The 12845-nt window shown below is 33.2% G+C and overlaps 1 protein-coding gene across 1 annotated transcript in view; it reads left to right on the forward strand.

Moving 5' to 3' along the window:
* LOC126743536 (uncharacterized) overlaps positions 1-12845 on the forward strand; it is a 51907-nt gene that overhangs the window by 15748 nt on the left and 23314 nt on the right. The window contains exons 3-4 of the mRNA XM_050450670.1: positions 2260-3553; positions 8509-8892. Coding sequence (XP_050306627.1) covers positions 2260-3553; positions 8509-8892 — 1678 coding nt within the window. The remainder of the gene's footprint in view (positions 1-2259; positions 3554-8508; positions 8893-12845) is intronic.

Below are 12845 nucleotides of genomic sequence, written 5' to 3' on the forward strand. Positions count from 1 at the left end.
AGTAGACTTGGACAATCTGTTGTTGTTTTGTGCAGCCTATAAAATAATTTAAAAATTTGATAAATAGGTCAGCATCCATCCAGCCTGATGGAGCAGGAAATCCTACTGCTCCAGGAAATGAACCGCTCAAAAAACCAGGATTCATTCGAACACGAGGGAAGACCATAAATGGTGGAATAAACGTACCTGTAGCGCTGACACAAGCTAATAAAGTTGTGTTTTTTCCTCTCTCTAAAGAAGTTAATCTTCCCACTTGCTTTCTTCCCTTTTCAGCTAAAATTTTTCCCGGTTTTTGAACGCAGGTAATCCCCGTCTCATCACAGTTAAAAATCCGATGCGGCAAAAAATTAAACTTGTCCAAGGTCTTTTTTAAGTTTTGAAAAAAATCATTAACCCTAGATTTGAAAAATCCTGTTACTCTTGCAATGCTGGTTGCTTCAGGTCTTCGAATGGAGAGGATTTTCTGCCGATTTAAAAAGAGCTCACCCAGTCTTTTCCAGCAAGTTTTCGATCTTTATTAAAAGGATGACTTATTTGATTGGCTTCAGCAAATTCAAATGCAATTCTTCGAAGATCTGTGGTCGAAAGTCCATAAAACAGTTTTTCCAACAAAATTATGTGTTCACATTATTCCTTTTCCATTTTTTCAGTGAATACGGGTTTGAACCTGCCGTGGCTTACTAGTGGAGTGAGCTGTCGACGCTTTAATCGTGATTGTAAGGTGGTTCTCGGAATACTAAAAACCACACTAGCTTTTTTAATTGACATCTCTTTATTTTGAATCGCTTCTAAGGCACCACGAATGGCATCTTCTGAGGATGATCCTTTTTGGGTTTTGCGCACGTAGTTACGCACCATTTTTCCTCTGCAATATATAAAATATATTTAAAAGAACTTTTTATACTACAGTGGCGTAAGCAAGTCATGCCTGACTCACTTACCCCAATCGTTCTTAAAATATAAAAATTTAAATCTTGAAAAGACAGATAAATGTGGCAACATTCTAAGAATAACGCGGTATTAAGCAAATATAAGGTTATGGTACCTATGCACTACATACAATATTAAGAAAATGCCTTTAAATTGGGGAAAATCCTTATTGATTTCGCTTAAAATATTATAAAACAACATGCAAAATTTAAAAAATGTTAATATTTAGCTTAATTTTAGTAATTTTCAGCTAAATGCTTAAGGACACAATACGCGCTAATAGACATGTACACTACACTGATCATTGTCGTGCTTCGTGCTATGATGCCGGTTGCTCGACATATTTCTAGAAATGCACTTGCCCCACTCTCCCCTACTTGTCTCTACTACTATTATGTTATTATGGTTATTAAAATTATTGACTTTTTTCTTACTTAAAAGTGCTCGAAATAGAATTGAACAGAGTGACAAAGTGCTTGTCACTCTGATTCCATCTATTAATTGTTTCCGTCATAGGTGTCGTAATGAAAAATATGTGTCACTTTTCCTTTAAGAACAAATTTAATTTTGAGAAAATGGTTAGAGATAAAGGCAAACTTGTTGATAACAAATTGAAGATCAAAGAAAAATCTATCAAAACATGGTGTTCCATTTAAAAAAACAGTGTAAAATTGAATTGAAAATATCATTATTTGAGTAACAATTTTCATCACCCTGTATAAAAAAAAATAAATTTTGGAACTTCGAAAGGTAAATTGAACTTAGCCAAGGACTCAAATATATTTTTCAAAAAGATAAAAAACTTCGGTGGTAAATATTAATATTTAAGTAAAACATTGATTTTCGTGAAAATTTCTTTAAATTGTTAATAATTGGACAATGTCACATTTTAGGGAAAAACTGTTTTAGAGTTAAAGAGGGAGTCAAATGGGAATCTCATTTTGGTGGTTCCATTAAAAAAAAATCAAATTATGTGCCACCCTTTTTTGGGGACACCCTATCAGCAAACTAATTTTAACAAGTAGCCTCTCTAACTCAATTAACATTTCCCCTATTAAAAGTTTTTTCCGTTTCAAGGTTTAGCCGCAATCGAGCACCGCGATATTAAATGGACACTCTGTACATCTATTAACAATTCAAAAAAATGTCCTTTGTTTAAATAATGGGTATGATATTAACTCATTTAAGGTAAGTAGTAAATGTCTGAAGAAAAACACTGACTATTGACTTATACTGGCTAAGCTTTGAGTAAAGACCTCTATAAAATAATCTCATGCAATTTTATATTTGAATTCCTTTATAAAATAAATACAATAAATCTAATTTCAGGTGACCCATAAGCTGACTCGAAGTAAATTAAAAAGCAAGCTAAGTGAAGAGTCATCTGTGAAATCTGAAGAACGTGTGTTACCCAAACAAAAGAAAAAATCGAAGCTGAAAGAGCTTCGAGAGAAAAAAATCACAGTAAAAAGTAGTAAAATCGCGTTGAAACGTAGTTCGAGGTTAAAACAGCAAGCGAAAGATCCACAAGAAACGCAAAAGAAGCGACGAGACAAGACTGGCAAACAACAATTAAATTCCGCCGCTAAACAACTAGATAAATCTAAAACTGCCTGCATCAATCCTTATCCGGAATTCGATCATTTTTATCGTGTGAAGAAAATCTCCGATCATTCCATTGACAATTTAAAAATTAGTTCCTTAACGTTCGACGATGTGTTCGACAAAGCTTTCTTCAACCGAATCAAGTGCAATATCGAAGAAAACTTGCTGCACCACATCGACGGAAAACTTTTCAAAAACGAAGAGTCGGAAAACCGGATATCCAACTTTGAAAAGGTTCAATTGGTGCAGGAACCCCAAAATTCGAATAGCGAGAATTTCGGTTGTGAGTTGTCGCTGAACGCCGCCACACCCACCACCTCTCTGGCAATTAACTCGCAGGTTTGCGAAGATCTAGAGTCTCAAATCGAATACGGTTCTAAACCGTCCAAGAAAAAACCACCTGTAAAAAGTGACGAGGTGCATTATAAATATTTCACCAGGAGAAAATACCAGGCGAGCATTTTGCAGCAAAAAGAGAACAGGGACTTGAGCAAGCTGGACATGTGGACGCAAATGGTGGTCAAAGACCGACAAGAGAGACTGCTTAATAAAAGGAAAAATGCCAAGGAGATGCAAGAGTATACCTGCAGCGAGGAGTATAAAAATAAAGTGAGGAGACAGGAACTGAATCGAATACTGGACCGACGGGGCCCGTTCGAAGATCTCAAAGAGGAGGCGAGCAAAAAGGCCGCTTTTGACAAGTTGAACTCTGTTAGCGCGATCAGTCCTGAGGTGTTCAGTGAGGTGCGCGAAGTGCTCAACGACCTACTGAATCGCGTTTTTGAAGCGATCGAAGAGGATGAAAAGGTTCTGGATAAAGATAAGTCTATGGTGATGGACCAGAGGGATTATAGAGAAATTCCTGCGTTTTTAGAGCTGCGCCGTAAAACGTCTGCGACTAATGACGAAATCGACAGGTCCGACAAAATCGCCTTGATCTGCTCGTCGCAAGAGACTGAAAATTTTGAATTACCCTCGAACTCTATTCGAGGCAAGAACGAACAAGTGGAGCTTACAGGTAAGCGATATATAAAATCTATTAAATCTTTTAAAATACTTTAAAAAAATATAATTCACTATGAATTTATGCCCACAATCTATAAGTGAGATGGAGTGCATATTTAAATTTAACATTTTATCTAAAAGTTTTTTATTCAGGTTTCTGCAGATTTTTGGAGAACTTTCACTCATTTCTAGTTCTTCAAATAATCTATTTAATTCACTGTGCAATAGGGTGAAGCGAATTTTCGATTTCTGGAATTTTAATTACCCTGTATGCTTAATAGGTGCCTATTGTAGTCGTTAGTAAGCCAAAAAAAACTTAACGTCAGAAAACAACTTCTTCGGGTGCCGAAAGTGCCTTAAAATTTCGGAAATTATTATGTTTTTTATTAATTTAGCGAATTTTTTATTTCTTAAAATTTAACCACCCTGTATGTTTAAAAGGTGCCTATGGTACTCTCAAGTGAGCCAAAAAAAAACTAAACGTCCAAAAACAATATCTTCGGCTGCCGAAACCTCCTTAAAATTTCGATAATTAAAGATAGAATCCCATCTATCTTTAATTATCAGAGGGAGCCATTGGTAAGACCCTTGAATCGTGTGAATATTTACCAGTCGTACAGTTTGAGAAAATTGAAACAATTTTAGCATTAGTTGATCTAGAAACCGTAAGTACCGATGCAAAGTATTTATATGAGATGTGTCAAGGAATCTCTATTGGAGTTTTAAAAGACGATTGGGCTCTAAAAGCGCCAGGGAAAATCTCACACTCTAGATGGCTTACCACAGCCAATTGAGTCCTGAGGTTATACGTTGCTACCAATGGGCCCTCTCAAAACCTTAAAATGTTAACAGAGTTTATAGTAAAAGTGTATGCCGTATGCTGGTTTCAAATTAAATGCCATTGGTCTTGTAAGGATGGTGCTAGGCACTTGTTTAGCATTATAAATAAATCTCGTTACCTCCCTGAAGAAATAAAAAAAGGTATTGATCCCGTAATTGAGAGAAATGGATTTTTTGCGCACCCAGAAAATATTTTATTAGCCATGTTAGGACATGATAGAAAACATATTCGAGAGTTAGCTTTAAGAAGGATTTTAAAATGCAGATCAACCGCAAAAACCGAGGATGTTATGATGAATATTTCGCGTGATTAAATTGAATTTTGATTGTCAAGATTATGTCGACCTAATTGACTGGCAAAATGTTGTTATAAGCGAGCCCCCATTAACAATGGAAATTTCGAACGAAGAACTAACTAACATGATTTCTTTGGTTCCTGATGAAATAGGGTTATTAAAATTCCCTTGTCATTCACAGGCAGTTGAACGAGCAGTTAAGTTAGTTACTGAAGCCTCTATGGCGGTTTATGGCCCTGAAGCACGAGACGGATTTATTAGAGCTCGTATTGAATTGAGACAAATATTGCCGCAATTTGATACTAAAAAACAATTATTAGCAGTTCTAGAACAGAAAAAATAAAAAAAATTATTCTAAGGGTGGGAGGGTAGGGTGGAACTCGAGATGCAGCCACCTCCACGTTGCACCATTCATCCACGTGGTGAGTTCTGGGTAGTTTTTCATGAAAAACTAGCTGAGAGCTGCATGTTTGGTTTTTTTTGCAGTTTTACAGATTTTTTTAATTTTAAAATTTTCAAGGTCATTTCGGCAGCCGATGGAATTGTCATAAGTCATTCGGATTTTTTTGGGTAGTAACTCCGAAAGGCATCTTTTGCACACCCAGGCATATTCGTTTTCGAAAATTAGTTATTTTGGTCCAGTTTTCGCTCCACCCTACTGTGCAACCAAAAATCTTAAAATGGGCTCATTTGTATATCCCAAATATTTGTAGATACAGTACTTTAATTTCAAAACGAACCACCCTTAATAACTTAAAAAAACACGTCAATTTATATATACAGGGGCACGTTTAATTTTATATTTGACAAAGTTCTGTCAATCACCTCCTCACCTCCAGCTAACCTCACTTTGAAATACTATGACTTTGACACAAAGCGATCGAACTTGTCGAATCTTTTCTCAGAGATAGATCTCAGAAGGTCAGCCTGCACGACTCCGTATCCAGCAGCATATGAATTAAGTCCGGAGTTCCCCAAGGAGCCATTCTGTCTCCTCTTTTATTTATTATTTACGCCATCGACGTAATAGCAGCTCCGTCTTTTTGTAGTACGCAGGCATATGCTGATGATATGCAGATCTACTTTTCTTTTAATCAGGAATATATACAGGAGGCGGTGCAAAAGATAAATGCAGATCTTAACAAAATCAATTTACTCTCTTTTCAGCATAATCTTAAATTAAATAGTGAAAAAACAAAAATATTATGTTTTGGAAATAAGGCTGACAAAGAGTTTGTCAAAAACACTTTAAATTTAAATAATGTTGTCAAGTTTGTCTTTTGTGCCTATTGCAAAAAATCTGTGCGTAACAATTGACGGGGATCTTAGGTTTCATGTACACGTACAAAATATAGTAGTGTTGTTCTATCTCACTTTAACTATTGCGATTTTCTTTATGGCCCCTGCTTAACTGCTATTGACAAATATAAAATACAAAAGGTACAAAATGCATGCTGAAGAGTTATTTATGAAATTCGCAAATATGACCATGTTTCACACTTAATATCTGAAAGTAACTGGTTAAATATGGAAAATCGTCGAAGGCATCATCTATCAAATTTTGTTCATAAGTTGCTTTATGCCTCTGAATCCTCAAAAACTTTAAAAGCTAAATCTTTACCTAGGACAGCAATACATAATAGAAATGTAAGATACCGGCATCGCTATACTATACCACAACATAAAACTGCTATGTTTCAAAGATAATTTATATACCGGGTGGTGCGTCACCGAGCGAAACATAGGAAATCCCATCTAAATTTTAAGGGGGTCAATTATTGGCTTCCCTGTACATTTTACAGAAAAAATGTAAGATGACTTTTTGAAGAGACTAATCTGGCAAACCCTCGTGCAAAGTTTTAAAAAATTTTAATAAGCAAATCTTGAATTATTCAATTAAATGTAATTGCAAAATTACCAAATTTTTGGTTCAGGTAAAACCAAACGGGCACCAGTAAAATGAATATTGTCACTAATACATTAAGTTTTTTATGGACATACAAACAAATGGACAATGAACTATGAACTTGCTGTATTTGTGGTGGAGGAGGGCTGGCTGCCTGTTGGAGATTTCGACCTGTTAATTTAATTTATTTAATATTGTTGGTCATTTTAATCTTTCTTTTCTTTATTACCTTAGAACAGTTATCTTATTAAATATTTTTTTTTATGCAGATAGCTTTTACAGAAATGCGTTAATAGTCATGATTTATAAAATTTGATGTGGTTAAGTGAGAATAGCAAAATTTTCTAGACTTCGCCTATCAAAGGCACACAAATATTCTTTTATGTTAATTAAGTTATCAATATTTTGTTTTTTTGTAATTTTTTAAATAATTAATAAAAGTTGTTTATTATTATTATTATATGTCAAATGGGAATCCTCATCGTGTACACATCATTGTAAGCAGTCTATTCAACAGTGGCAAAAAAATTGGTTAATGTTCCAGCGAATAGTAATCAAAAATGTCTGGAATAATGGATATTTTATCGACCTCAAAATTTTGTATTTCAAATGGCTACAAAGTGTGATACATCATTTTAAAGGGCATGCAACTATAAGATGGATTCATAGATTGGAAGTCTCTCATATAAGGCCATTATGTGCGAGTTTGTGATAATATTTTTTATTAAGGCTTACATGTTTATTTATTGTTAAGATATTCAAAGAATGACCAAATCCTGTCTGCCAAGAATTTAATGTTCTTAGCTGAGAACTCTTTGAACCTTAAGCCCATTTTATAAAACACCTATAATTTTTAAAAGATTTGTAGATCATGCTTCTATTTAACAATAAATTCTTAAAACAATTAAAATATATGGAAAAAAAGAGTTTTTATATATTATCTAAGCTGTATTAGAATTCATAATACTGTAGCGTTTTTACCCGTTCGTTATAGGTGTGAATTAAAGCAATCAAAAATAGTCAACTAATTTATTTTCCCACTTCACAAAACACATTATTGAAACACGTTATAAATAAATCTATTTATGACGTGATGAACTGAAACTATTATGATTTAAATCTCGCGCCAATATCCGAACTTTACTTCTATAAACTGATAACTGACAACTATCAGCGATGCAGCTCTTTATATACTTAGCAGAACGCTGTTCCGGAAGATTTCCGCTAACCTTCGAGACGTCGTGCGGTGTACCACTTGTGTCATTCCGGGATGACGGAGAATAAGCTTGTTTCTCGGTGTTTACAATATGGTTATAATACATATCTAATGTCGCATCAGTTCCATCAAAACAGATATTTAATATTTCATGACTTGTGATTTACTTTTAGAAATTAACGATTTTTTCTGTTTTTTGGATGGGGTTATGTCAAGCACCTAAGGATCTACCAATAAAGTTAATAAGTGGCTAATAAAATATTTACTTGGTAATTGGGGCTATAAGTTTGTTTGAAGATAATTTGCAATTATGGACTTTGTCCTGTATATTCTTTAAATTTTTTTCAAATATCAACTTACATATATTTCTTTTATAAAATACGGCAAAACTTATATTAATTATAGTGGTTATTAGTTTTAGGCAGGTATTAATTTTCAATTTCATTAAACTGTTAAAATTGTATAAAACCATTTTTAACATCTTTACACTATTCAAACATAAATTGCTAAACTAGGGCGAAAAGAAAATAATACTAACCAAGTCAAAAATGGGTGACAACGACATGCAATCTATGTATATGAAAAAAATACTTTCATCACCAAGTCTACAATTCAGTTTTAAAAATTTACTGATTTATGTGTCTAATAATCTTTATAAATTGTTCTTCTTATAATTACCACGTCTAAAATAAAATATTTCTCTGCATTAGGTGAATGGGCGAGGAGCCGCATGTACATATGTGCGGCCTGCGGAGGGAAATTTTCCAACATGAAATACTTATTGGAGCACAAGAGCGCCTACCACCAGAACGTATGGGTGCAACATTACGAGTTTGTCGGGAACCAGAGCGAACTCTATCGGCACCTGAGTATTCCGGGTTTGGGAAAAGTGGGAGTCGTCGAAGAGACGATTCCGTGTAAACAGTGGCGCAGGTCGGAGTCGCGCATGTGCTCCAAGTGCGCAAAACAGTGCAATTCTTTAGGGGAGCTCCACAGGCATATGCTAGAATGTGGCGGTGATTGGACGTGGATGCTGGCAAGGCGGAAGGTGAAATATCGACCGTTCCGGTCTAAATATCGACGGAGACGTACCGGTAAATAGTTTCTGTATTTATTTATATTTAAACTGCTTTTATTTTTTAATACGGGAAACTTTTTGATTTTTTTTTACAAGAAAACCTTAAACCTTTAAATCACATTTCAAACAATTGTAACGTTTTTGTAAATATTAATGTTAGATCCGAGTGGCATAACACATATTCAGATTTCTTTACTGGTTTTCCTTCTTTCTTGAGGATTTTAAAACTTTGAAAACAATTTATCTTGGTATATTGGATGGGATTTAAATTTCGACTCTTGTGATTTGGTTAGCAATAAGAGATAAGATGAGTAAATTAAGCAAAGTTGCCCATAAACTAATAGAAATAGCATCAACAATATGTTGCTTAAAAAATGTTGGTTGTTCAATATCATTCAAATATATTTAAAAAAATGTATTTCTATCCGTTTTTTTATTTAATAGGTCTTCTAGCGACCATCATCAATTTTTTTTATAAGCAAGTAGGGAAAATACAGAAGGCTCCTCAAGATTTACAGAATAAGCTTGATGATCTAGATGAGAATTGTGTCAACATGAAAGAGGATATTAAATGGCTTAAGTTTAAAATTGAATCTTACACTAAATCATATGATTAAGCCTTATTAAATGCAACCAATTCAATAAAGAGAATTGGTTGCATTTAATAAGGCTTTTTTTTATAAGCTAAAGAGATTAGTGACTTTAAGGATTCAGCACAGTTTATCTCAAATGCCTTTGAATAAGAAAAGAATGACTTGATGACTTGACAAGACCACAGAAACACTAAAGAGAATTGAAAAGGAAAATAATACTCTCACTCAAATTCAAAAATACTTTATTAATCCAAAAAGTTTACAAATTGTTATTGACCTAGCATGGAGTAAAGCAACTTACACAATATAAAATACAATAAGTACCTGGCTAAAATGTTTAAAAACATTAGAGCAATGAAATCCATTTATTGTACATTTTACGACCCTGATATTTAAGAGATTTCTTAACCAAGGTAGTCTTTGGGATAGGTAGCGGTAAATTGAGGTTTTGACGGGTATTATAAGGAGTAGGTGCCTGCCGCGATTTTTTAAAAGAAGAGTAGATGACTCTGAGTTGCAAAATGTGGCCGGCAAGAATCTCTCTGATTATGTTCACAATAAATCGCAGTGCTTTGTTCTGGAGAACAAAAAGCATATTTAAATTCTCCTGATTGGAAATACCCCAAAATAGGATACCATATTTAAGGTGCGACTCCAATAGCACAAAGTAAACATTTCGCTCTAGTTTATAGTTCTAGTAGTCCTAATTCATCCCTAACAAGTCTAATAGCAAAACAGCCAGGATGTGAGCTTCTTACTTAAGGTTAAAATTATAGTCTTTAAAGTTCAGCTCAACATTAATTATTGAGAGTAAACTGATGTTAACGGAACAGAAGGAAAGGGAAAATAATGTAATTATTTCCGGGTTAAAATGGTGGAAGCCTTTGGATCTCTCTGAGACTATTAAGACTGTTTTTAGAGGTTTGAATCTCGAATCCCTAATAAATTAATATTGCAAAACATTAAAAAATAAAGAAAATTCCTCTGAGAAAAAAAATCATGGTTTAACTGGGTAATAAGATTTCCTTATTAAAAAAAAAGAAAAGAATTGGGTGGGATAGCTGCAAAGTCCTGTGGGCTTCAGAATGGAAATATTTATTTTAGTGAGGATCTTACAACAGAAAATCGACGACTTTTAATTATTAATAACTAATAATATCTAAAGAGTTCTACTTTTAAAAATACTTTTTTCATTGGCCCTTCATGTCCAAAATATTCAAGGTTGTAGAACAAAATTAAAGGAGTTGAAACTCTCTTGATAACTGTTCCTTTGGTATTTTTTTTATAATATAATCCTGGCTAAATGACATCACATTAGACCAGGAATTCATAGATATACAAACGCACTCAACTTTTCGAAGAGATTGATCTCTTTTTGTTGAAAAAGGATGATGGTGGTGGCGTCTTTATAGCAATCAAAAATAAATTTAATCCACTCTTAGCAGTTTTGAGAATGATGCAGAAAATGTGTGGGCTCTCTTAACTATCGATAAATTTAAACTTTATCGATATCGATACTTCCTTGACTCTTCGACAAGTATATTAACTATACTTGTTTCTTAACGAAACTAAGCTCAAGCCTAGAAAAAGTGCAGGGATGGTATGTGGAGATACTCATCATTCAATTGCCTTGACAGTAACAGCTGTTTTGAACTATTTAATGTACTTCCTGAATACTGAGTTAGGTGGAATTTTTTTCAAATGTGGTCCTTATGCAACTTAATAACGTAATTAATGCAAGTTACAGGTTGTTGGATTTGGTGTTTTTTTAATTGTTTCTTTTATTATGATTGCCATTTGTTACCTGAAAACATTAACCAACCACCTTTCCTTTGAGTTTCTTTTTGAATGTCTTTCCTCTCACTTAAAACAATTTGTCATCATCTAGATGGCTATGGACATCGCTTTGACTATTATTAATTGGTTTATTTAGAAAAAGTACTGTCAAATAAGATAAAATCAGCCAATAGAAGCATTATCCGCAATTCGCGCTTCTAAATTCGCAACCTTTTAAATGAGGCTTTAAAAATAAAATAAGAATTATTGCCCTTTTTTTAGACGATAATTTTATATTTTTAAAATGTTTTATCACAGAGTACAACTAAATGCATTTTATGTATATGAAATATAATGTTTCAGTTTCTATCCTTGTTTTCAAAATATCCAGAAAAATAAAAAACGTTTTTTCAAAAAAAATCACATTTAAGTAAAAACACTTGGTTAATGGTTAATGACAACCAAAAATGATAATTAAACACACATGTCCACAATTTCTAATTTCCAGCACACTTTTAGCTAAAACAACTGCTAATGCTATGTCCGTAGCTATCTAGATGATTTACATTAAAATCACTTTTAACTGCGAAAATTTATCACATTTTGTTCAATCAATTGTACCGTGTGTTAAAATTATTATTATTTTTTTAATGTATTGTCATTGTTGATTCTGTTTATTATCAACAGTATTAATTAGTCAAGAAATTATCACGACTTCAGAACTGTACTTAACTAGAAATTCCGAAAAAAAAAAACAAAATACAAATTTCTTTAACTTATTGGACCAAACTGTCGCAAATAAATTATTTCTATACATTTATGTATACATCTATAATTCTGATACAATTTAATTGAATTTCTCAATATAGAGCTGAAACCATTAACATAATTCTGGTATAATTGGCGAGTGGTATATTGTGTAAAATATGAAACTAATATTAAACACAAACTTATTACCATAACTTTCCAAAAGAAAATAGTGGTTAGTCAAGATCACCTAGATACAGCTTTTGGGATACACGGATTTTTAGTTTCTTAGTTTATTTCATCCTATATTGGTCTTTTGAGTTTGTTATTAAACCAAACAGAGTATGTAAAAACCACTTTGACTGAATAAGGTGAATGTCACAATATTCTCTATGGTAAAAAACTTTTTGTTGTATTTCTCGGTTTTTTAAGAAATAACATAGTATTTCTAAAAATTAGTATACATTGAAAAATGAATATAAGATTTATTTAAGGTTTTGATAAAATAATATGGCGAGTTAAGTGGAAATTGAAAAAGAATTAGACGTGATCGCCAGGGTGAAGGCGAAACGTCGCCATAATCACTATTATGTAGCCGGAAAAAAGTAACTACTACTGCGAGTTTGTTAGTTGGACATAGTTGTCTAATACAAAAACTAGGGTAAGAAAAAATAAAATAACTTTTTTTAAATGGCTGGTTAATGGGATCCCTATGGCAGAATTCGAAATTGAAACATTCTGTAAGTAAACGGATAATTTGTTGGTTATTCCATGAAGCCCTTGAGAATTCTTTTATTGAGGTTTTATTGCATTTTTTAGGCTTACGGCACATTTATAATTATAATAGTTATCT

Source organism: Anthonomus grandis, chromosome 13 (genome assembly GCF_022605725.1).
Source record: "Anthonomus grandis grandis chromosome 13, icAntGran1.3, whole genome shotgun sequence".
Classification (NCBI taxonomy): Eukaryota; Metazoa; Arthropoda; class Insecta; order Coleoptera; family Curculionidae; genus Anthonomus; species Anthonomus grandis.